The sequence below is a fragment of the Galleria mellonella genome, unplaced genomic scaffold (assembly GCF_026898425.1).
Source record: "Galleria mellonella isolate WM207_F2 unplaced genomic scaffold, CSIRO_AGI_GalMel_v1 utg312, whole genome shotgun sequence".
In the NCBI taxonomy this organism is placed as follows: Eukaryota; Metazoa; Arthropoda; class Insecta; order Lepidoptera; family Pyralidae; genus Galleria; species Galleria mellonella.
This window is the reverse complement of record NW_026442074.1, coordinates 8,229,127-8,256,484: the sequence shown is the minus strand read 5'-3', so window position 1 is coordinate 8,256,484 and position 27,358 is coordinate 8,229,127. Positions and strand designations below refer to the sequence as shown.

Here is a 27,358-nt window from a genome sequence, read left to right as displayed (position 1 = left end):
GTTTCTTTAAACAAGACAAAACAAAGTGAAATTATGGATGCGTTAATGGTCGATGCTCATGGCGTAATGGTGCTGAAATACACAGTCGCTGTCTGGTGAAATGATTTATTTTTGCTCCTGATTTTTCATGATTTTACCATTTTTACGTAACAATATTGATAAGCGAATAAAGATATCGTCATAGAATACGCAGGAAGCGGACGAGTCTATAATAAGCTAAATCAGAAGTGTAAAGTCAGTTCATGGATATATTGAGACCATAACACATAGTTACAGGCGCGTAGAGCAAGTGAAGCTGTGAAAGCTGAAGTGGAAACATGGAAATTCACTGCCGTGGAAGCATCTGAATGTATTCAACACTCTTTGTTGTCGTTCGTAGAGGCTTTAATGCGACTTCGTTGTTTCCATGTGTTTGAAAGTCAGTTTATAATGGATACGTGTAATGTTTGATGATATGTAAATGAGATAACGATGTATGAAATATTAATTTAGTGCCGATTTGTCGAATTATTCCCATTCTATATGATGACTGCAGCTATCACGGATATATAAGTTCTAACAAATAATCTATGACGATCAACACATTACCCGAAATCATCAGCAATTTTTCCATTAAGGTATATATTTCTATTACATGATTCTAACATAGTATATTCTAATTCTTCTATTTATACCTACATAAGAAAATGAAGTATCGATTATTAATTTAATCAGTGACAAGAATAATTATGCATAAATTTGCTAAACGACTTTTGCTACGATTAATTGTTTTCGTCTACTTTCATATAATATTATGTATAAGCATAAAGTAAATTATACTGTTTTCATATGCTGATTATATGACTACGTTAGTATATATAATCATTATAATATACTATTACATACTGGCACACTGTGTGAAATATAAGTCATGAAATAATAAAAATAAACTCATTACATAACTAATAACATAAACAAGTAACAATCTCAAAATAAACATAATCCATAAAATGCTAAATAAAACAGGTGTGTCATATATAATATGAGAAATAAAACAAAATATATTTGAAAAGACGTGTTAAAATTCCTTACCGAAGGGGTTATTTTGTCGAATATACTCTTTAGGAGGCCTGTGCCGAATCCACTCGTAGGCTATGGAAAGGTGTATAACAGTTATGTGAGAGCGAGGTAAGGTAAGACTAAGTGGAATGATACAACTCATGAGCTCCATGGACGTTATATTCTGTGTCACAAAGTACAAGCTCTTTATTTGTTTTAGGTAGTATATTATTGTAAGGTGTTGTGCATTGTTTGGGTATCGGCCAATAGCACTAGAGACTACTGATCTAGTCGCAAGCAGTATGCATTTAATTTTGAACGATCGAGCCGAGTGCATAGCTATTAATCGATGGCGCGGGTGGTCGTGTCGTGTTACTGTTCGGCAGAAACTACTAGACATTTAGAAGATGCCGCGACAGAACCACAGGAGATAGTATAAAGAGTGCAGTTTGCAACACCGATATCACGCGACAAACCATCTGTGGGCCAGGTACTTTTATTGGGCATACATATAATAATATTTTTAAAATTATACTTGTGAATCAAATATTGCAAGAAACTAAACAAAGAAAAGATGGCTTATCGCGCAAGAAGAGAGCATATGACACTGATCATTATAATGATAGCTAAGAAGACACAGACGAAGAATCATCAGATATAAAAATAAAATATGAAGCTCATAAATACTTAATCAACATCATAAAGAAATGTACTGGCGAAATGAAATTTGAAGTTACACACGAATTATACAACACTGATTTGCAAACCAAATGTATACAGAGTGCTGTGACGACCAACATTTAGTTAAATATTTTTTATAAATTATTTACTTAAATCTAATATATTTTAGAACATTCAATCCAATTAGCAAAATAATCAAAAATTATTATACTTCTTTCAATAATTAAAAAATCGTTCTTAAATTAGGTATTCCATTTCTGGACGTTACACTTTTATGAAGCTTTATGAAATATACGATAATGGGATTGATTCTTAAATGTTTACTAACACAAAAGAATCAAAACCATAACCCTTATAAAAACACATTAGGAAAAAAAGGGGTTGTCACCTGAGCAGCATGTTGGTCGTGACGATTACTTGTTGGAAATATTTCTTTATCAGATAAATTCTCATCATGTTCGATCACTTGCTGCTGGTGCTGATAAGGTTGGGGACGCTGTGGACCTCTGTATGGTACGCCTGTTTGATTAGGCATGGAATGAGGCCCTCGGGGTAACCTGGATGCTACTCCACGTAGCACTGCTGGTGGAATAGGTGTAGGTGCACTGTCACTAGATTGACTGTCCCGAGATTTTGTACGAACCTGAAAATAAATTAATATTTATGCGAAAAAATAGGAACTGGTTTAATTCTAGTTTCAATTAAGATGTTTATTGATTTAGAGCGATGATAATATCATGAACTTTGACATCATCATACGCTTCGAAAGCTAAGTATTTTGTTAAATATGAATGTACAGAAAAAAATTGTACATTATCAGAGACGTTATAGATTTTGTGAAAATATTGCCAAAACGTAGCATTCACATAGCCAAGTAAGCTCCATACAGCTATACTCACGGTGACACATTTAGGATTGAGGCCAATCAATTTGCCAATGTCGATGAGGGCGTGGTCACCGGTAGGCGAGTCAACGTCTGTCACCTTCTTCCCATCAGCATATACCGCATATCCAGTGACAGGACCAGAAGCTGGAGGGCGCAGGACCGGCTGCCAAGTGACCAGCAGCGTGCCATCTTGGGGTCCCGCTTCCACCTGCGACACCGCACCAATCACCACCAACAATCCAGCTAAACATCATGAGGCTAGCCAATTGGGTTTTGACAATATTTTATGTTTGATCAATGTGGAATCCACTAATAAGCCACATGGAGGGAAAAACTGACATCACAAAGACAGGGTTGCTAAGCTAGGGTGAGCATTGGGAAAAGTCAAGATAATTTTTCCTGGAGCTGGATTTATGGTTGCGATTGACGCGACTTCCTCAAATTTCGGTGGTGCTGTGTGCTTCGAGGTTGTGATATTATTTGAAAGGAACAGAAGTGTATCAGTATTGGTGAAAATAATATAATATCGTCCATCACACACTTTGTGAAGCGTTAAAAAGCTGACTTCAAGTGCGTGTGCTATATAGGCTTTCGCCGATTCGTAACTGGAGTCAAGTATTTTGTAATATATTTTTATTGCAATTATTGTCTGTCGGATGAAATATTATTTACATATAAAGTTTCAGCGAGCGAGGAATGTGAGTGTAAATGTAATAAGTTGGGTCATAAAGCATGCTTGGTTCGTTTCATGCTAATTTTAAAGGCGTGGTGTATTTGCATACCATAATTTCATTTGGTGGATCAGGTAATCCTTTCGGCAGGGTTCGGAAGTCTGTATATGCCCCTGGAGCTTCTTCTATGGGTATACCTGATGGAGGTCCAGCTCTCAAATGTTTTGCTCTTACCGTCACTCTGTACTGAGTACTTGGTGATAAACCAGTAATAGTATGGCGATATACTCCTGGTTTTACAGTTCGTACCTATAATAAAATACAAATAAATAGTATACACAATTATGAAGAACATATTATTATATTTATTCATATTATATTGTAGTACAACTTACTTCAACATTGTTAACACAGACGACATGCTGATGATTAGAGTTGGCAGGTAACCAAGAAATCACTGCCTGCGAACAAGTGACGCCTGTGGCTCTCACGCACGTCGGACCCATATTTGCAGTATCCCGTCCGATTACCATTGTACAAGCTGCATCCCGGGAGGTGCGCCGAGTAACAGTCACTGAACGGACGCTGATACGATGAGGCTTTGAAGAAATATGATGTATATTAGCCAAGTTCTAATTATTTTCGTTCACATACAGTTTTTGTAGCATATACCAAATGTAGGGGTCGGTAAACCTTTATCTAAAAGCGAACAGTGATAATGAACTAAATGCTTAATTGGTGCTCTTTAAGTATTGATGAAATCTAAGTAACATTGACAATTGGAAAAACTAATCAAATACTGAATAAAAAACTATGTAACTCACCCGATTGGAGTCGACTCCTTCGACCAAAGCACGAGTGCGCTCAGTAGCTTTGACGGTAGTCTTGAGTACTCCGTCGACGTAGACATGGTAGCTCTCGATATTGGCCTGCTGAACGCCTTCCGGCGCCGTCCAGCCAATCAGCACAGACTTGTTCAACTGCCTCTCCAGCGTGAGCTGCCGTGGCGCGGGCACTAGCGACGAGAAAAACAGCTCGGCTGTTCAGGTCCGAGGGTTGATCGCGTAGGAGTGCAGCCAGGCAGGCGAAGTGCGAGTGATATGCGAAGAAGCGTGCAGCGAAGTCCAGTAGGAACAGGATGAGGACAAAGGAAGGATAAAGGTTCAACTATAGATCTATTATTTCTACAGAAAACATGGCCAATGCATTTATTCTATATGCTAAACTTATCGAACTGTCATCGGTTGACGCAATGCCGTGACAAGCTTTATTTTAATATGATCAAATTAACAAGCATCTTTAAAGGGCGCATATAATGCATCTGGATCAACATGCGAAAGAAGGATGAGAAACATATAAATAGCCCTCCAATTGATAACCATTAACCAAGCGTCGTTAGATGACCCTCGAATTATCTATATTAGTGTAAGTAAATGAACTTTCACAAAATGTAATTATTCATTTCATATTATATTACAAAATATTACAATTTACATATTTAATAATAATAAACTATTATTTAATGACATTTGTTTGATTATTATAAGTCTCGGACTAGATTGAATAATTTTTTGCCCATCCTCCTTCAAACTTGAAAGGGAATTGTAAAAATGTGGAAATAATATATTTTTAAGTCATGAAATTGTATTAAAGCGTCTAATTTTGATATGTAGATACCTACTATAATAGAAGTCATCTATATGTAATAAATATTTATTTGTGAGCTTGTATTCGAGTGCTATACTTCGAAACTAGTGTCTTAGAAATAATTATGAATTGTTTCTATTAAAAAGTGAATAACTGAGGGACGCCTTACCATTGTCATCGTCTTCGGGTCCTTCGCTTATATCGGCCACTTCACTGAGACGTGCCACGTCGCGACTCAATGATAGGTCGCTGACCGCTGTAGTTGCAGACTCGTCCACGTCACGAAGGGTAGCTACAACTGCCTGTAATAGGATTATTTAGCTTATAAATATTAATAGATATATAGAACAAAATTAATAAAATATTTTAGTATTTTATGTACTATTCAGTCAAGTATGGATCTGAATGTTTCTATACACTTAAATGTCTTAATTTATTTAATCTTTGAAAAGGAATACTGCATTGTATTTACTATGTTTCATTACATATAAATAAAAGTAGGTTAAACTTAAGAATATTTTGTTCATAATTAAGAGCAGTATCAGTTCAAATAGTAATACCTAATAGCTACTGTAAAAACTTCTTTAAAGAACCGTTCCACTGTCTACTTTCTAGTATCTTGTTTACTATTCATTATGTATAGATAAATATATGACAAATACGAAAAATCAAGACCATCCGTTCAGTACATTTACACAAAAAACCCACGAAAATATTTTACAGGAATAAATGGGCGACATATTAAACATATTTATTACTCTATAGAACTAATTTGATTTCACTTTACGTGAAATCTTACTAGTACTATAATTACCTGATGAAACTCTAATAGATCTTCTCCAACCAATCTTTGAACAAAATTAGCAGGAACTAAGCCACGACGCCCATCTAATAATTCTGCGTCGAGCATAGAAGCATTGGGATCTGGCGGACCCCAAACCAACAAATAATCGCCAGCACAGATAGATAATTCTCCTTCGGCACTTTCAATCCTAAAAGTATCAATACATTTGCTCAGTTTTTATATTAAGTCACTTACGGTTTAATAACCTTAAGTCAGAATAGAAATTCTGACTTAAGATCATTGTGGCATTGATTTTCAAACAATTTGTCTCATATCATGTAATTGTAGGGAGACAGGCGAGACAGATATGTATGTATGTATGTATCATGTAATTCGTTAAATTTCTCCGTCAGACAGAATAGACATATTACCAACACATATTAACTATCTGAGCATGATAGTTAAAATGTTCAGTCAAGTCCAAAAAAATATTTTGTACAAAATTGTCTCTATGAGACATATTATATGCCAGACTGAAAGATAAAATGTGGCATTTTGACAATGAAAATTAAAGAATTGGATAATATGACTCAAGATATTCATAAACCACAAGTAGCGTCTCGCTATCAGGCGGATCGTACGTTTAATTGCCATGTATGTGGCAATATGTAAGAAAGAATAACTTGGATGCTAAATTTTATTTTTTATATTATAAGAATAATTGAACTTACTCAGGTGGGTCATACGAGAATCGTGCAATGTAAACACAACAGCGCCCTTTTCCTGGAATATCTAGCATGTCAACTTGACCTTCAGCTGGCGCACCTCCATTCATGTAATGTGTATTTCGAACTGTAAAAATAAAATAAATTCTGTTTTTAATATATGTTATTTAATATATAAATTATAACTTTATTATCTATCAAATGATCATATCATTAGATGAAATAAGCGCGTTTATTGTTTTTATTTTATTGTTACTCACCATCCATTTCCAATCCAGAATTTGGTAAGATCCTTGACAAAGCTCTTTGATTTCGATCGTGGCTAAATCCAGAATCCATGCCTCCTAGTCTATCAGGTCCAAATTGGCTATCTAATCCTAAGCTCCACGAAGGTTGATGCGGTGTTACAGGAGTTGCTACTCTACCTACTCCTGTAGTGGTCGTCCCAAATCTACCTATTCCGAGATCGATTTCGTCTAGAGGTTTTAATTTAATGTTCATAGTATTTGTTCCTAAGCCACTTGATAGTAGTGGATTTGTATAAGTACCAGTCGTTCCATATGCACTTGTACCGGTCAAGCTCGTATTCAGTGCACTAAGTTGAGTTGCGCCCGTGAGATTTCCCAGGGGATTAGATAAAGCTCCTGTTAATGTTGATTGAATTCCACCGAGTGTACTAGTCAGGCCTCCAGATAAACTAGTTTGCACGTTATTTAAGCAACCGCTAAGTCCACTTCCAGCCATAGTGCCCGTTAGTGTCGGACCAGTTAAAGCGCTGCCGAGACTCATGGCTGACATATTACCAGTAATATTTTGAAGGTTGCTCTGTAATCCTGCCAAGGTGTTAGAAATTTGACCAATATTATTAACTAGTGGCGCCGTCACGGGATTAGTGAAAGTAACTTGATGAGTGTTTGTTAAGTAGGAATTGGTGGAGTAAGCGGAAACGGGATTAGAGTAAGAAGTAGGATTATGCGCACTTATAGAATAGGCTACAGAGTTCGAGCTAGGGACTGTAAACTGCCCGGTAGCATGAAGCGAAGAAAGTGTGGGCATCGTGTTGCTTTGGCAAATGGCCACGTGGCCAGTCGTACTCGTGTACGAGTGTGGTAGTGGCGAAGGTGTCGGTGAATGGAACTCGCCCAGAGCTTGATTAGATCCACTGGATTGCATACCTGCAAAGAATAAAAAGGTATTAATTTTTTAAATGGAAACATACAAAGTAGTAAATAAATTAGAACAGTAGATTATGTGTTTACCATGCGTAGTAGATCTAGTATGTTCCAATTCAGCAAGAATACGATTATCCTGCTCGATCTTGGCCATTATGCGTTCTATTTCAGAGGCCGGTTGCGCAGGCGGCGCTGACCAACTCCCGCCTGAGGATGCACCACGAGCGCGCAGAGTAGCTGATAGCTCAAGTTGTAATTCCTCGCAACGAACGGTCTCCAATGCCGCCTGTGAGCAAGCAGGTAATTTCAATGTTATCTTCACGTTTACGTTTAACTAATAATGTAACTAGAGGATGCCTAAACATGATTGATGTGAGAGGCCTTAGTAAGAACAAGACAAGTCCATACCATAATTTTATAATTTTGGTCGGTCTGTCTGTTTGTTCGAGTATTGGGAAAAACTATTGCACTGAATTATATGCCATTTTTATAATCATATTCTTAAAGGTCTCATTTAAAATCTGATATATGTTTTATCTTGATACATCAGATGGAAGTGGTATCCACTTACCATCTACTTCCGACATTAATGCGTACAAAGTTGTAGGCAATAAAAAAAAAATTTAGTACTATTAAAAAACCAACCTTCTTTTCTAGCTCCCTAGCTCTAGATTGGAGCTGTTCGACGTTTAATGAGTCGAGGGGTGATCGCTGAGCGCTGCGCAATTGCGCGAGCGCATCGGCGTGAGCGCGTTCGGCATCTGCTCGTGCTCGTTCTGCTTCTCGTAGACGCCTCGTCAGCGAGTCAGTGTCTCCTCCGCCAGCCGACATCCCTCCACCCGGGCCTACGCCGTAACCGCTCATATTCTGAACAACATAATTTTTGCATTACTTTTATATATATATATATATATATATATATATATATTTTACATATTCATTTCTATACACTTTGGAATGGGACATAAATGATCTGATAACCAAACTGATGGAAAATACTAACAGTAGCCTACAGACATGAAGGACACCATGGATATAACATAATACTTTCAAGAAAGCCATCATGTGTTATTAACCTGAAAACTAATAATAATAATATCAGCCTTTAACTCACCACTGCTGAACATAAGCCTCTCCTCTTGGAGGTTTTGTCAGTAGCTGCCACGCTTTGCATGCGGATTGGCAACTGCAGTTAGGCTTTGGAGATGTTTTAAGAGGAACACCCACGGGAAAGGGTGACTAACACCATTGCTAGCAATAATTCTTATCAGGGTGACCTCTGCACTGTCCCCTCTGGATACCATATTTCTATAGTGAAATCGTCACAATGACGTAAATGATCTGACTTCTTCCTCATGTTATCCTCCTTACTGATACCCCGCTAGCGTTAGTATTAGCATAGGCAAGGGCACCTTTCTATTTTCACTAATTAAAAGGCACAAAACAAATCGAATCGATTCTCGTTTGGTACAATACAAAACAGTTGATGTAACTACGTATATTGACGTACCTATACATCTAAAATGAAATTAAACTTAGCACTAGCACTATTTTCTTTTCGCGTGTCGTTATATAGAAATAAAATTTTTACTGATACCACAGATAATATATTACTATACTAGTCTAATAATAATGGATATTTTTACTAACATAACGTATCATTACTCGGTCTTTGATTTTCACTCCTTTGAAACAGTAGTTCGTTTTAATAAATTATGATTGTTTCTATTTCTGGCGTGTAATACAAACTGCCATATCGACTTATTATATTAGCAAATGTCACATCCACTGTGTACCATTTACATACAGTATAAACTCTACCCACATTTCAAGTATTACACCTTTGACCGATAATCCGTTATTGGACTTAGCTATATAAAATTTAACGTACAATAGAAAACTTTCACCCATGAAACCAGTGTATGAATAATTTATCGATTTTATGGTAAATTCTAGTCGATAGCTGTTCGCCCTTCGTAGCATCGATTGACGTCATAGGCGATAAGGACTGATATAATATGCCCTAACCAGCCCTTGTGAACGTCCATTACCTACAGAGCTGTAGGCCTATCCACCTTAGATATAGATACATCCTGTCTACTATCCACAATCATGAACATAATATTGGCATGTTAAATAAAAATCTATTACGTACTTATATAACTAGTAAAAGTCAATGTGTTTAACCTCCTATTAAGATCCAGTTTCGCTAGTTATCGATAACTGCCTGATATCCGAATGCTATGATATCTTTTTTTATAAATCGATACCTACCTGTGTACTAATTCGTAGATTTAAGATAAGTATTTACGATCCCTTCTATTCTATAGACTAATTCATTACCTCTTTTAATTTGTTTTCAATAATTATCATAAATTACGTGTCAATTGGTTGAATTCTAAATTGTAGTTCGCCAAAGTGTAAGAAACAAACATACTCACTTTCACATTTATAATATTAGTAAAGATTGCGCAATGAATTAAAAAAATCGTACAAATGCAATTTTATATCATGTTATAATCGTAATCGCTTGATTAGGATCATAATATGATATATGATTAGAGACTGAGACTTTAGAGAAAAAAGAAGAAATTTGGTTAAAACAGCATGTATCTGGTTAGCTAGTTTGTAATATAATCGGGTACACTATGCCAAACATTACAAACTTATACCATAATGAAACTTTAGGGAGTCCCACGCGCGACACGTGCTCTGATTTTCTATAAGGAATATGTGAAATATTTTTCAAAGGGAACGATCCTCAAACACCTATAGGTAGAGAAAATACATTACTCAATATTTTACCTCACTTCCAAATCACTTATTTTGGGTTTTTTTACACAATTTTGATGTAAATATTTTCTTGTTACTATCTAACCTAACAAGCGTTGTTTTGTCCATATTCCAAATTTTTTTTTAATTTACATTAGTAAACATAAAAAAAAAATATACAGTATATTTCTAATTAATAACTAATTTTTACCAAAGACTGACCGCATACCTGGAGTATATTGATTGACCGGCATCAAACGTAGCCTATGTACTTCTTTATCTCAGATAGTAGATTGGACTATTATTATAATACTAAGAGATATCAAACAAATAACCAAAAGACTCCCTTTCACCTTTATAAGTAAAGATTGGTCATACCTATTTTATTTATAATAATTTTAAGCACCTATGTATACTAATTTGTTTAGACACTTTAAGAGAGGACTTAAGCTATATACAAATTACATTCAAAGTTAAAGCTATAGGTTTTCATACTCTCTTTAACAATGTACACTTGACAACAAAGCTATAGAGAAAATTAATGCTAGATTTTACTAATACCTACAAACACGCAACGACTGTGAGCGCCGCCGCTATGTCTCAAACCTCTCATAAGTTGAAATAGTACGCTGACCTGGTTGTTGGTACGCCTCCCTCTCTCTCGAGCTTGGCAGACTCTGTGGCGACGTTTCGACGTCTGAAATTAGGCATGGCGACTAGACAGATAAATTTATCCACGCAATTTTTCTTTTTAACCTTATTTTGTATCATATTAATATTGTGCTAAACCAATCATAATGTAATTTGGTATACACATACATAATGGATGGATGAATGCAGAAGGAAAAGAGAGAAAAAGAGAGAAATGCAGAAAGAAAAGAGAAGGTAAAAGCTAGTTAAATACGAGTATGAATAAACAATAGGTACCTACTGCATATTACCTAAGTACATACGTGTAAATCAAAATGTACAATCAACCATAATCTAAATGTTAACCCATTATATAAGTGGCTAATTAAAGCAAGCTTCATAATAGCTGCTTACTGATCTCGATTGATAAAAGATGTTTAATGGTATAATCGTATAATTTGATTGAGCACCTTTTATGGGACTACATCACGCACATAAATTTTACGACCTGACTGAAAGGAATTGTTTCCTAATCGGGTTCTTTATACCAAGTACTTTAGTAAGTCAATGCAATTTTCATAAATAGAAATATTTTACAATTTAGAAAAAAATATTATCAGTTTTTATGGCCTTATGGTCCCTGCATAGAATAGGACACCCCTTCCTTTCCCGTGGTTGTCGTAAGAAGCGACTAAGGCAGGGCTAGAGACGGGCAGCAGCGTCCCTTCTTAAAAGATCTTTAAAACCTAACTGCAGTTGCCAATCTGCTTGCCAAACGTGGAACCAACTAACAAACCCCCAAGGTGGAGGCTGATATGATAATGATGATGGAGTATCTACCTAAATTATTTTATCCAGGAAATATTAGCGCAATAGTCCTATATGTTCTCATGAAAGAATCTATAAAAATAAAAAATTAATTACCGAATATATTGTATGTAAGTGCATCATTTCAGAACGGCTGCATGTATTTGGCTATTTTTTTATTGTATTGTTGACTATTAGAACAAGATTTTTATGAAAGAAAGTGTTTTAAAAATTGTACGGAGAAGTGAAAATTTTCTTTATTAATACATTTATGCAAAGCTGTTGCGAGCAGTTTAGATACAATATAATTTACCAGGATAACGTTGTGGTTTCAATAATAAGAGTTTTAGAAGTAATTTAATTATAAGTAATTATAATATATAATAGTTAGCGGTCGAAATCGTTAGCAACCTTTTAAGGTAGTTACCTTGCAAGCCGTTCTTTTATTTGTTTATATTTATTATAATATTAATACCTACAGTTTAATGGTAAGTCACTAATTACAAGACTAACTGCTTTGTGGAGACATTTATATTAAGAAACTCTATTTAGAATCCTTTTAAGGGAGTATACTATCTGTGAAACTTTTCTTTTCACTAAAGAAACATGCGTCGAAAAATGAGATAAAGTTTTGAGTTAAATTATCATAGGAAGTTAAATTATTATTATCGGTTTTAAATTCTGAATTATTTTCTATATTTTATAACTTGGTTTATCTACTTAGTTATAGTTTTTTCAGGGCTCATGTTATTTTAAAAAGAATATTCAGTTTCGCTTGTAAAATACCACTAATATATAGGTATGTTAAAAATTTCGATTTTATATATTATTTTATATATTTGTACGCAGAGATTAAAAATACAGTAACTAAGAATCGCGCTGATAAATCTTATATAATATACAGATCTCACAACGATATTTTTAAATCAACGCATCGTCGTAAATTCTTGAAAATCTTCTTGATATGTTAGTGACTTATATCTAGGTACAGTTGTCTACACCACCTTTGAAATCTTAACCTTACTTCACATAGAAATAATTCTACTTTTCCATTTCTGTACACATATAAAGACAATAAAATATGTTTTAGTTTACCAACACCAATATTTACATACGTCATGTGCTTATATAATCACCTATAGACACGATATGGGTGATTTAATAAGCTATGAATAGATAATAACTTATACATTAGAGGAAATTATATTATGGCACGGCATGTAATGACAAACATTTGATTTTTTCCAAATATTTTTTTCTCTTATACATCCTCGGAAATTGCTTTTTTATTTTCATAAAATACGTCAGTCTTCTATTTTCAGCATGAAATAACACGTCCACAATTCTTTATACTACAAGGATGAAAATTGCTGAACAGTTTCTTTTTTTATATTTCGCAGTTTGTAGAGTAGGGTGCGCGATATTTTTTATTACTTCAGCCGTTGAAAGTTTACAATTGTTGTAACTATACAAACTGCATTATAACTTTATGTGAATATGAATTAAAAATATTACGTTCCTTGAATTAATTTGTTTATGGTTTCCTTGAACATTATAACCGGAATAATAGATTGGTCATCATAATTGGATGAATATAAATCTGCTAAGGGAAACGTCAAGCAAAAGCAAAATTACCTGAAATCCAAGCCTACTCATTCGTCTAATACTGTAGATAATCACAACTGTGACTATTAGGGGGGAAGATATTGTTAGCAATGGAGATTAAGGGTCCTATTACTAGTTATATACCCAACTAGGTCGACCTCTCCATAGTCCTGGTAACTACCATGCTGAATTTCAAGTGTAGTCATCACAATGGGCTAACTAATCTGCCTTTTTGATTCTCTCCTATCATCATTCACTGGTTCTCCGTTAGTACAGGCGGGGTTACCATTCCATATCATCCATAAAAAAATACTATGACTGTTGCTTTATTGCTAATAGCTAACTAACTATGATTGTCGCTTTCTGTAAACGCAAAATGTTTACGTTTGTCATATTTTTCTTAACTATTTTGAACAAAGCGACAACTCGCATGAAATCAATTCACACAAAAACATTGAACATTATCGTAAATTAACAGTTGACAAGTATAAACTAAGTCATATTTCGATGGATTCACGGGTTCTTTAGACGTCTAGACGTCATAAGATGAAATGATGAGGGTGCCACTGTAACAGAATTCTGATAAAGCGAACTGAATGATTAACCATCTGCTTTCACACAAAATATCTTCGACGATATCTGTACCTATCCATCCATCAATTTCTGACATGTATCAGAGTGCTAATGGCTTTGGAAGCGATGGTGATTATGATACTGAGCCGTTTCTCCCTTTGAGAATCAACGTTTACATCGTTTTCGATTATGTCTTAAAAAAAAAAGTTGTGTATTAAAAGTGGAAGCACTGAATATACTCATAAACTGCACAGTACAATCTTTTGTATCTGAAGGAGTTAAACTTTTAAAATTACACGAATTTTACAACTTTTTCTGAACAAATCTTTATAGTAATAATCAGTAAAAAATACTTTCACTCTGTTAGAAAAATGTTTTCACTAGTTCAAAATTAATAAGCACTAGCAATTTATCAATTATTATTATGTATAATGCACCTATATATGGCAAGATATTTCGTAGATATATTAGACTGGAAATAGAATAGAAGGCAAAAGACATAAGCAGAGATAGATGTCGTAACTTCCTCAACTTATATGAAAACTACGCGTGTCGTTACTAGTACTTGGCGTTACAAAAGTTATTTATTGATAGCAAACACCCTCTCGCGCTATACTTGTTTGTATATACCCTTACGAAAATACACTCTATAACTATCTAATTCTTTTATTACATTGCTGAACATAGGTCTGCCCCATAACGGGGGGATTAGCCAGTAGTTGCCACACTTGGTAGGCGGATTGGCAACAGTTAGGCTTTGATGATGGTTTAAGACGAACGTCCTGCTGGCAATCCCTATATACCTAGATTTTGTGTAGAAATTTTGAATCTAATTTTAGTCAAAATAAATTAAATTCTATTGCACCTTAATTAAGGTAACAGAACATATTTGAATATATATTTGTGATCCTACAATTTGCCATTAGTTTTAGATAATCTGTAATTTGTAACTCTATTATGGATAAAATTGCAATTAGAGGATGTCATAAATATTTAAGTAAATATATGACAAGATTAAAGGTCAAAATAATATTTTTGTAGAATTTTTGTTTTTATAAGTCCGTTTATATGCTGGTTTGTTTGTTCTGGGATCACGCAAAAACAGTTAACAAAGTAGTTGATTTCATTGATGTTCCTACTTCTGAAATTCATACGTACAAAATTGTAGACAAAAGACATACTAGATATAGAATAATTTCAAGTATTTACTATTTATGTTTTAATGCGGTCGGAGAAATATAAGTCCTTTATTTGGGTACATTAAATTTCTCCTTACCGCTGTATTCTTAGTACGAGTACAATCTCGAAATCAGAACTTCCACGAGAAATGGAACTAAGTGCAAAGTCTTTAAGTAGATATATTACAGGCAAAACTTCCAGGGAACTTTTCCATTCCATCCAGAAAATTCATATCCATCTGAATCCTGTTGTATTAAAAATCGGAGCTTGTATCGACTTAAACTACGGAATAAAGTATTTTATTACTTATTTTCTCTTTAATATAGGTTTCTCGCAATGCGGGTTGGCATGCTCGCGTGACTCGCGACTTCTGAATATTTCATACTCAACTGAGCCGAGCTGGGCAATGACCGATTTTATTCGTATTTTTTCTTTTCATATTTTTTGAGCAACTTCCAAAAGTTTCCGTGTTGGTCCTATATTAATTATGTTACAATTGAAGCTGCAAACAGAAAATTGGTTGCGGCAAAGTTTATTTTTATTAGACACATGATTTCAGGATAAAATTTTATTGAAGCTAGGTTGGCATTTTTTTAAATGGGAAATAAGCACTAAATTCACATGCCATCAAGCTCAGATATGATATATATTAGATTATATATGTATATATATAATTATATGTAGAAATTTCGAATCTAAATTTAGTCAATATATGTATACAACTCAAAAATGTATACGTTTAAGTTTATAAAGCTAAAAATTATTCTGAACATTCTGACCCGAGCAAATTCAGAAAATAAAATTTTCAAAATTGACCCGAACGAAAATCGAACCCAAAATATTTTTAATGTTACTTATCTATGAAACGTCTCGTTCGAGAAAAGGGTTTTCACATATTATCCCTCTTATTCACAAAATCTAAAACCTACAAATCTACTTTAACTATTACACTGTTTTGTCACTTTCTTTTAAATTGGGAATTTAATATAAAAGAAAAAGACAAAACCACTCAATAGCTAAAGTAGATTTACGAGAGGTTTGACGTTTTTATAAGGAGATATTTTTAATCTATGGCCTCATCGTTCATTACCGTTTGGTTTTTGTTAACGACACTATTTTATTTAAAAAATGTAAAATATAACTGCTTTTGTTCCAGACATTCAGAATCTACAGAAGTACTACAGCAAGCCGTAATTAGCCATAAAGTCTAATTGAAGTACATACACCAATTAATGACGCCACTATTTCGAATTCAAAACTGTTGCTACCAACCAACTTTGTTGCTATGTTACAAATGTTTCAATAAAGTATAATTAGAGGTTGATAAATTGAGTAGCACATCAAATCAATAGAATGTCGGCGATGGTAATAGAGTTTTACATATCCGATATGTAAAGCCGTTTCATCGATACTCTATTTGGCACCCTACTAGATACTTAGTTGAAATCTAAAAATAAATTTCAAACTGATCATACAAAAACCGCACGATCACGCTAATCGATTTAGTATGAAATGCTCATAATACCTAATATTATAAATGTATAAATTTGTAAAGAAGTTTATATGTTTGTTAAACAATCACGCTTGAACGGATTTGAATGAACTTTATATTCTCACTTAACATATAGAATATTAGGGAGGGAGGGATTGTTAGTAATGGGGTATAACTAACCCATTGCTAGCAATATCTAACCTGACCCTATCAGGTCGAATTCCACGCGGTGCCCCCGGGAAACCTTTGATGTTAATTCTAATGGAATTCACGATGGGCTAACTGACCTGCTTTCATCGTCACCTATCATCCCTCACTGGTGCCCAGCCAGTGTATACCAATAGCGCAGGCGGGGTTACTACTCCATTATCACCCATTAATATATATATATATATATATATATATATATATATATATATATATATATATATATATATATATAAACAAAAAAAATCTGCGGAATTAATATAATAAGCTTTTAATAAGCCTTTATTTCAAACAGCTAGTTTGAAATAAAAGCTTATACAACTTATTCATAAAAATGTCAAATGTCTCATAAGGCTATTTTAGCTATTGAACTGTTTTGTCTCTTTATTTTGTACTTAATTCTGATTGAAAGAAAGTGACAAAACATTGTAATAGTTAAAATAGATTTGTATGAGGCTCTAATATTTATGAATCGTTTTTCAGTTTTGAATTTTGAGAAGATCATATTTTATCAATCCACGTACAGCGAGAGTCTCGAACCCTGCTAGGTCTGTAACGTTATACGAAATGTCAATGTCGAGTTTTACGTCCCCCACAATGCCAGTAGGTAATAGTCGACAAACATACAGACAAAACTCTATGGGTTTGGTATGCTTTATTACTTAATTTGGTTTATATAATGAAAATCTTACCAATATAATAATATCGTAATTAAATGACATCTATACATGGTAGTAATATAATAATAATAAAAAAATCTTAATAAATACAAAAAAAAAACATTTTTTTTTAATTTTGTCTGTCTGTATGTATATGTATGTATGTATGTCGTGATGCCGGAACATTTGTTCAAATACAATACTCCAAACTGAATGCGGTAATTAATAATTGTGTTCTTGAAAGCCTAACTTAAAATCATGTTCATCATCCATGTGTACGAAGTAGCTGGAAAAAGCTAATAAATAATAAAAAAAAACCTCTGACTACTCCGTGGGGCATTACAATTGTCATTTAGCTACCTCAACGTTTGTTTTAAGTTAACCCAACATATTATAAGATGTAGATTTCCTTGGTGTAGCCAGATACGCGAATAAAGGTCGTGGTAAAACTTGACAGCATTTTTGTTGGTAATATCCGAGTATGGTAGCCGGCCAGAATGTCGAATATTGTGCAGAGCTATAATTAAATATGAATATTTCAGAATGTCGGCGCCACGTTTAATCTATATTAGACTAAATCTAACATTATATTGTATTGTTAGGAACGTAAGTCGAGATCTATATTTAATTTAATAATTCTTATTATTGTATCTAATATTAATTTTATGATTATACTACCTTTTTACCGCTACTTAGCGGGCGTGGATTTTAGAAGTAGGAAAATCAATGAAATCGACTATTTCTAAATAACGTATCAAGATAAAACATACATCAGTTTTTAAGTAAAATCTTCAAGAATAACACAACTATCCAAAACCTCATTCACTTACGCGCAGTAGTTTTACCAGAGGGAGACTTTGTACAAAAGTCGATTGCTTGGGTACCTCTGTCCCATTCGTGTTTCAACCGTGAAGCAGTTGTGTTTGCATAACTGTGTTTCGGTTTGAAGGGTAGGATATGGCGTGAATTTACTGGGTACAGAGGAATAACACCTAAGTCCTCAGGAATGGCAACGCATGAGGATATCATGGGCGAAACAGTATATACTCTATAATGTCCATGGTACTGCTCATGTATATAGGCGACGGTTACCACTTTCCATCAGGTGGGCCGTCAGCTTGCTTGCCATTCTAAGCAGTATAAAAAAAAAAAGTTTTCGCGTGATGCTAGAACAAACATAGAGATAGACACCAAATTCTAAAATAAATATTCTATAAATAAGACGGGATAACTAATATCTATCAACAATAAAAGACCAAATTAATTTTAACGTTACACTTTCTTTCTTCTTTGTATCTTTTTTTTTTAATAACAAAAACATTTTGATTTAGTTTTTCCAAAAATGACTACTCAAATGTGACTAAATATGATAGTTAAATTAAAAAAAAATTTAATGCCGAAGTAGATGTCGTATAAGTGGATAGATGTTTGAGCAATTTTTTGCTCCGAATAAGAAAAACAACAACTATAATCGTCAAAAAAATAAGACATCGATATAGAAGTAAATCCTAATGATTGTAGAAAAGAATATCGATAAAGAATTGACAATGTTAACGTATTACGTAGCTACAAACAAATCCAGACGACAACTAAGACGTCCTTTTTAAAGTCGCTTAAAAATTACATCAAATAGCAAAAGCGTAGAAAATGTTAATTCATATGATACTTAGGTAAGTAGGTATATTTCAAGAAAGATTCTAGATATTTGATTTACATAAATCATACTAAATATCCATTTCTATCCAATAACGAAAGGGGTTTTTGCTAACGTAAAAAGATCGAGCAAGCATTACTGTTACTGTAGGAAAGAGACTAGGGCATCGCCATAAAATATCCGCGACCAATTTCCATTCCCCAAACGCCGTTCATTGCGAAGCCTTACAAATTATTCTTCATTGGCAAAAAATCTTGCCCACAAATAAGGGAAGCTGCTGTTAGATGCCAAAAGCAGGACCACGCCCTCTCGATTCCGCCTGTTCCCTTGAGACATCATTAGAGTTCACCGTTTAATCAAGTTTATTATAGTTACAAAATGTATTATGATGGAAAAACTGTTCTTCGTTGTATCGTCTCTACCGAAAGTATCTATAGATCATATGTCAAGATAGAGTGCGATCGATTCTGAGATATTTTTCTTTAAACTTATCACCAAAATTACAATTTTAACTGATAACTTAGCAAAACTATAATGGTATCGAATATTGCAAATTAAATATATAGTAGTTCTGATGCATTTTTTCCTAAAAAAATATTTTATGCTAGTAGTCATTAGAATAGCTATTTCGTTGTAATATCAAATTGAATTTTCAATTGTAGAAACAGAGAATTAGACTGAATCTTAAATTCAAATTGAATTAGATTGTATGCGAGATATATATTGTAAGTCTAAGTTAAAAAATTAAATCAATACAATATGTATTTAATTAAACTTACTAATATTCTCATGTCTATACTTGAAAGAATGGGGTAGACAGAGTATATATTATTTTGTGAAAACAAGCAACATTATGTTCGTGATTTATTTTCACCATTTACTTTCATCGCTGTCTGATAATAAACTTCAAAACTGTATTTCTTTCTCTTTATCAGAATCATTAAGAATGGTCCATATATTGTATACAAAACATACATATACTATTATTATGGATTTGTCAACATACATTGTATACGACTTAATATTACACGAAAAAAGTAGTTCTCAATTCATAATGAATCCACCTAATGTAGAAATTTTTTATAATCAAATCGATTAACCAAATTACTTATTATTTACTTAAAGTTTATTTATTGACAGTTATTAAATATATTTACATGGAAAAATAATGCGCTTTATTTAATAAAAAAAAATACCACATCCAAGCCAAACTATCAGTAGTTGTTTTTAGGCTTTTTTTGACAGTTAATGTGGAAACATTGAACTATATAAAAAAAAAAAAAACAGTAAAAAATTAACAAGAAATTTAACTGCTAATACGAGTAAAAGTTGGAATTACTAGTTTTGTATATTATATACCTGTACTATAAAATAATTTAAAGATAAAATACGACATTTAATATCAACACAAATAAATTTTTGCTGTATGCTTTTTTTATAAGTAGGTGTTATTTACAATCTTAAACAAACACATTTACCTAATACATTAGAAACGTATAAAAAACAAAATCGATTCATTTTATACCTATGATCGGAATACCTAATTTAAAATATCTAAGAATGTCTCTAATAGCTGATTGAAAAACCTGCCAAAATTAGTAGCATTTACCTACTAGATTCGATTAAAAGAAAATTTTATTGCTTTATATCGGATTACTGAAAAAAATATATATAGTATATATATATATATATATATATATATATATATATATATATATATTATTGCACTAAAACATACAGTAACAACAATAAGTTAATAACAATGTTAGCAAAGGCGAACTTATCTCTAAAAGAGATTTCTTCCAGTCAACACAGTGGCATAGGAAGTAGTGAGTGGGCAGTAGTAGTGCTAAACAGTAGTTAAAATAAATATTTACATAAATTATAAATCATTACATACATTTATATACTAGTACAAACTTATATGTCCATGTTTAATGCGTATTATAAAACAATTCACATGAAACACTACGCTAGCTGTGATAGCTTATTAATACTACGTTACTACTCTACATTATAATATGTCTAATAAATTCAGCAGGTTATAAGAAATAAATCATGTTACAATACCCGTATCGTGAAGTTAATGTTGTAACATATTTATATTATTTATTAACGCGAACTACACGGATTGGCTATACCTAGCACGATTAATTTCTTTTAACCCGTCGAACTTATTAGGCATCTCAAGTTAAGAAAACATAAGTATCATTTTTACTCCCTGTAAATTTAAACATCGTTTAATGGTTTTTAACGAACTAGAGACCCGCCTCGGGTTCCCACCAGTACAACGTAGAAACATTGTGGTGTCAGGGTGAAGTGATTAATAATACCACTACGAGTATTGTATCTATCGAAATAGCTTTCCAAACTCCACATTTGTATACGTTTTTTAAACTATAAAATAGTTACAGGAAGCTATCTCTATAATGTAGAATGCCAACGTTAACTTTTCTGTTCTCCTAGTAAAGAGAAATACATTATTTTGTTATATTTCAATATTTTCAATGAAAGCTCTTAGTCGACCAGATTTCTTCCGATATCTTTTTTTTTATACCACTGAGGTGGCAAACAAGCATACGGCCCACCTGATGGTAAATGGTTACCGTAGCCTATGAACACCTGCAATACCAGAGATATTATGCGTGCGTTGCCGACCCTGAAGAAACCTCTTTACCCTATTATCTATCTTACTACATTTACTATCTTACTTATTACTATCTTGTACAATTATCGTCATATTTCAACAAACTAACACAAAACAATATGAAACTATACGTATGAACCTTCCTCTTAAATCACTCTATCTATTGATGAAAATCGCATTAAAATCCTTTACGTAGTTAAAAAGATCTAAGCGTCCAGACGGCTGAAAGGGACTTTGTTTTATACTATGTAGAATTTTTTTATGTCATTGCATTTGTCTTAATTGAGAGAGTATTGCACATGATTAGAGTACAAAACAAATAAAGCGCCCACGGACTGTCTAAATGTTGCGAGAAACAGTCGAGTGAGAAACATGTCTGTGATACATCCACTTGTTAATGGCTTTATGATTTCCTTTGTTTTTCTTTGTTATTTAATTTGTTTAACATAGCGACGGCAGGTGTGTTTCTTAATAATGGAGCCATGGAAATTAAGTCTCGGACAGGATTACGGTATATTAAGATTGACGTTACGTGCGCGGACCGCTGTGCTCTGATATTGGACTTGTTCAATTCTATTTTGTTTGGGCCCCTATTCCTTTGACCTAGTTTGAGTATTTGTTACGTAGATTTGTTTGTTTTTATAATAAAAATAGCTGTAAGCCACGGCTTTATTAGCATCAGCGCATAAAGTATCTTATTCATATAATTTTTTAGGTTAAAATATATTTTATCTGTAGGTAACTGTAAAACAAACCTAAACGAGAAGTGTCAAAATATTTAAAAATTCAATTTAAGCTTTGAAACATAATTGAGTAACTAAATATGCAAACATCTCTATAATATTTCACTTATAATATGTTACGTTATAAATAATGTTTAATCGGAATAAAGCATAATATATCTCCTTGTACTAATAGATAGTGCGGTGACAAACTATAAAAATCATAGAAACAAGCATTATAAAAACCTAACCTACGGATTCAATTATTAATTATTAAATTCACTGCTATTCAAAAAATATCATTCTACTCTTTCATTCAATTCATACATTTCTATAGACTACCAAAAATGTCAGTTGTCATTCACATCGTGATACAAATTATGCGCATTTCTTTTGTTTCTGACACGCCTTCTTTTGTTTCATAAATTGCTAATTTACCACTCCTTATATAGATCTTCATAAATATTTCCGTCGTTTTAGAATGGCAAACAAACTGACAGCGCACTTGATGGAAGGTGGTAATCATTGCTATGCACAGCACAGTAGCAGCAGCAGCATCGGCAATATCACTGTGATGTTAATGGTACCCTGCCATTGTGTTGCCATTCCGGAGGACTACGACATTTTACGTCCATACTGTATATTTTAACTGCCACATCTCACCCTTCAAACCAAAATATAGCTATGCTAAGCTGTTTAGCTTCACAACAAAAACAAAAGTGGGACAGTGGTACTCAAGCAGACGATTTTTGTATAAAGTCTCCCTCTGGTGGTCTCCAGTTATCGTAGAACCTGTACCTCCCACCGATGCGCATGAGTCTCTCCCACAAAGGCAGCTTGCTTAATCCTAATAATATATTAATGCCTATATATGTACCACGCTAGTCAGGTATCGTTTAATTCGAGACTTTCTCTTGTCCTAAACCAGTGTAGTGTAGTGCAATACAATTTACCTTTAAGTCGCCTTTTATGACATCCTGGTATTTATAAATGAATGGTGACACATTATTACATTACCTTTAAAATATAATTATTGTTACATGAACATTAAGGTGTGTTCTTAAAATTATTGCCGCATTTATTTGTCTCGGCCGACTTAAATTTCAAGCAGTCTCCCAAGAAACATTAATGTCCGTAATCATGTATACTATTTTAATGTACAATCTAATTGAATACGGTAGATGCATATTTATTTAAATAAAATAAGAATCTGATATCTGATGATAATCTTTAATTTGAAACAATCAATTGGATCTTTAAATTTGGTGGAGTATGTAGGTCCATATATCCACATAAACGCTATTGTTAAAAGCTTTGTCAATTAAAGGTCACGATTCTAAGTTCATTAAATATAGAAGCCTCCCGAAAATATTAAGTGAACTAGATTGATCAATAAAGCTAAAGTCTATGTGCGAGAGTACGTCTAGCCGACAAGATTTTATGTTCTTCTATTATCGCCATTTTTTGACGATTGACAATATCGAAAAAGAAAAAAAAAAACGATTCGAATACAAAACAGCTCGTTATTTTCACATTAACCCCACTGTTTCACAGCTCCATTTATTCGAACAGGAAATATAAACAATTTTCACGAGCTCGGATAACGAGGCGATCGATAAAGGCGAAACTGGCTTCAACAGATTCAATGTCTTTCTGAGACATTCTTATCACTTACTATTGAATGTTGTACTTATAGTAACATTACCTAAGAAATGCAAATTGAATGAGATAGTGGTACTCACGGTATATCCTCACGCGCGTTACATGGGCTCAATAGTACACTGCACCAACTGCCCCGTCTAGTAGTTCGTGTAACAACAGATGCACCTAATCGTGGGCACTCCGTCCTCAACTTGCGTAACATTTATATAACGAGACACATGCCATTCGCGAACAGAACCGCTCGGTCAGATGTGAGCTCGCGCACAGCCCAGGAGCCTGCTTCGTCCTGCCATTTTGGTTTCGATCTGGCTACGCGGCGCGTTGGGCGGTGTCGAGCGACGGCCGCCGCCAGTGTCGCGCGCCCGTTCCGATTGCGTTTTCACAGTTTCGGCGAACTTTTATGTGAAAAACGAGATGTGACAGCGGTCGGTACTATCGGAGGGAAAATAAAAAAGTGTGAAATGGTCGGGCGTAGCGGTCGGCCGGCTGCGAGAGGCACATGCCGCTCGATAGTCGAGCGCTTGCGCGAGGCGGGCGCCCCGTGACGTCACGCCGCAACCGCGCCGCCGCCGTGCCGTCGCTGCCTCTCAATAGGCCGCCGCCGCCGCTGCCGCCGACGGTCGCCGCCGTCGCCGCCACCGCCATAGCCGTCACACTGCCGCCCTAACCTCTACTCGTCTGCTCCTTAATTATTTAACAATCAGTCACTTGGACGTGACACTTACTTGCTTGGAAATCTACAACTTGTACTCTACCAAATTAGTGTCAAATCCTACAACTCCCAATGATGTGATTTCATGTAATTAATTGTAACTTCCCTGATTCCCTAAAGGCTCCAGTATACATCATTCTTTAATTATTGTAATTGAAATAAATATTAATAAAATTATGCATTATTTTTAAGTTATCACCAAAGTAATTTTATACAAGAAATTTTGTTATTACTACTGCCTACTTAATGAACTAGATAGATTTTTTTCGGTTACTTTCACTACAACTCTCTAAAAATCTTACTCATTATATAAATTATTTATTTATAATTTCCAGAGATTTCTTAACAACGATTAGACTAATTAATTTTTAAAGATTAACCAGTAAAATACCTATAATGAAATTTAAATAAAGCTTATGTTTGAAATATAGATTTTTGTTACAAAAACAGTATGTCATTTGGCAGCAACACATATGAACAGTATCCCTGACTAAAACATTGCACAAAATTTATTCTAATTCTCAATTAATACATCCAATAATAATCGAGATAATGGTTCTATACAAGTGAATGTGTTAATGTTTAGTTAAATCCAGTGGAAGACTTTATAAAATAAAATAATGTTTCAATTAATTAATAAAATACAAATAAAATAATTCTTATTTTACATAAAACTAATACATTTCACAGAATCACAAAAAAAATTAATGATCAGTCCCATTCATGATCCGTACCCGACCCAAAGGTCCCCATGACACTTGCGGCATTTCCGCGTTGGATTGCCAGAGATATCCTTTGAATACGTATGCCTCTAATAATAATAATTCAACTATAATTAGTAATGAGAATATCTATCTACCAATTTCATTCACTTATTTATTTAACTTTATGTTCATAACAAGGCAAACATAACACCTAAATCACTTTATCATAGGGAAAACGAAGATGTTTGGTGTCAGTACTTTTTTTATAAAAGAGAAAATAATATGAAGACATGCACTATTAAAAATATTATTATACAATATAATAATATGTTTTAATAGTTATTTTATTCACTTTTTATCAATCCACACCACACGTATATCGGTAATATTAAAAATAAAATATACTTACATCTTCAGAGATATCACTAGATTCAGGCTTTTTACTTCCAACTTTAACGAACACGTAATCCACCACATTATTCGTAACACCACTATTAGTTTCTTTATGTTCATCATTATTAACTTCCTTCGTATTGTTACTGCACGATTTTTCATTACCAGTAATAGGATTCTCGTTGGAATTAATATGTTCTACAGTTTGTACATAAACTGATCTTGTAATGCGATTATTAACTTTACTTTCAGCTCTCCAATCACTAACAACTGTTTCCTCATCTGAAACCTCTCTGTTAGTAGTTCTACAAAAGAAATTGGTAAATATTATTCTTACAGTATTTAAGCAATCTCCAATATAACAAAAGTTCATTTTGTTATTATTTTTTGCAATATCATATTGTTGTTGTGTATTCAAATAAACTGTTTCATTAATACTGGATCAGATTTTATTGACTCTGATAAACCATTGTCCGATTTCATAATCTTATCATAAAATGCTGCTTGTGTCCGTTCATGTGAAATTTCATTCATAGTTTCGCGACTGACTCTTGGCCACAGCAGAATATCAGTGTTTTGCTCTTTTAAGGGCAAAGCAATAAACTGAGCTGTGACCATTTTGTGTTACTATGGCACTCGCATGAAGGAATGGTAACAAAGGAGATTGTTAGATTATATATTTTGTTTTTGTATTTTTTTTTTATTTGTGCTTTTTTTTATTTTTATTCTTTTGTCTCTTTTGCTGTGTATTACGTGTATGTTTTTTTTTTTTTTATTGTAATTTGTGTGCTGTAAGTAATATAAATAAATTATCTATCTATCTATCTAATAAGGTTTATTTCCTACAAATTTTATTCCAAGAAAAAAAAATTTTTATATATATATTTTTATTTCCTTGCTTTTTGAAAGTTATATTTCTACAAAAAATTTTGATGGAATAACAGAATCGTTTGTACAAGATCAAATACGTATAGATATACCCCGATCACGCGAACGAAGTCGCAAGGCGTAACTACCGATTCAATATATATTCTTTATCTATTGACTAATAATGATAATAAACCTAGTAGTTTTATTTTGTTGATAGCTATCTACACTAATCATTTTATGCTAATTAAAATTTGCTATGTACAGTTTTATCCACATTATTTGTTTAGAAACCTGGATTTAGTAATAAAATATTATTGAGTGTTACTATACAGGTAGTGAGCTCGAATCTGACCAACGCCAAAAACTTTGTATGTCAATTTAAAATTCCGAATCTTCTTCTTCAATGATTTTTTTTTTTATTCAACTTAGAATAGCAAACATGCTGAGGGCCCACCTGATGGAAAGT

The 27,358-nt window shown here is 33.5% G+C and overlaps 1 protein-coding gene across 15 annotated transcripts in view; it reads right to left on the bottom strand.

Annotated features, from left to right (window-relative positions):
• Window positions 1-25,056, bottom strand: part of LOC113515188 (peripheral-type benzodiazepine receptor-associated protein 1) — a 36,082-nt gene extending 11,026 nt beyond the window's left edge. For 4 of the 15 annotated variants that reach the window (XM_052895970.1, XM_052895976.1, XM_052895977.1 and 1 more), the window contains exons 1-13: window positions 8,719-8,810; window positions 8,250-8,471; window positions 7,692-7,890; window positions 6,693-7,607; window positions 6,439-6,559; window positions 5,738-5,915; window positions 5,093-5,225; window positions 4,101-4,315; window positions 3,672-3,875; window positions 3,388-3,585; window positions 2,619-2,813; window positions 2,108-2,362; window positions 1,072-1,131 (exon numbers count right to left, since the gene is read on the bottom strand). In XM_052895970.1, coding sequence (XP_052751930.1) covers window positions 1,072-1,131; window positions 2,108-2,362; window positions 2,619-2,813; window positions 3,388-3,585; window positions 3,672-3,875; window positions 4,101-4,315; window positions 5,093-5,225; window positions 5,738-5,915; window positions 6,439-6,559; window positions 6,693-7,607; window positions 7,692-7,890; window positions 8,250-8,471; window positions 8,719-8,778 — 2,955 coding nt within the window. In that variant the 5' untranslated portion in view covers window positions 8,779-8,810. Of the gene's footprint in view, window positions 1-1,071; window positions 1,132-2,107; window positions 2,363-2,618; window positions 2,814-3,387; window positions 3,586-3,671; window positions 3,876-4,100; window positions 4,316-5,092; window positions 5,226-5,737; window positions 5,916-6,438; window positions 6,560-6,692; window positions 7,608-7,691; window positions 7,891-8,249; window positions 8,472-8,718; window positions 8,813-9,254; window positions 9,405-24,293 lie in introns of those variants that run through there. The other 11 variants (XM_052895969.1, XM_052895980.1, XM_052895973.1 and 8 more) reach the window with 8 other exon arrangements.
• Between the last annotated feature and the right edge of the window lie 2,302 nt (window positions 25,057-27,358).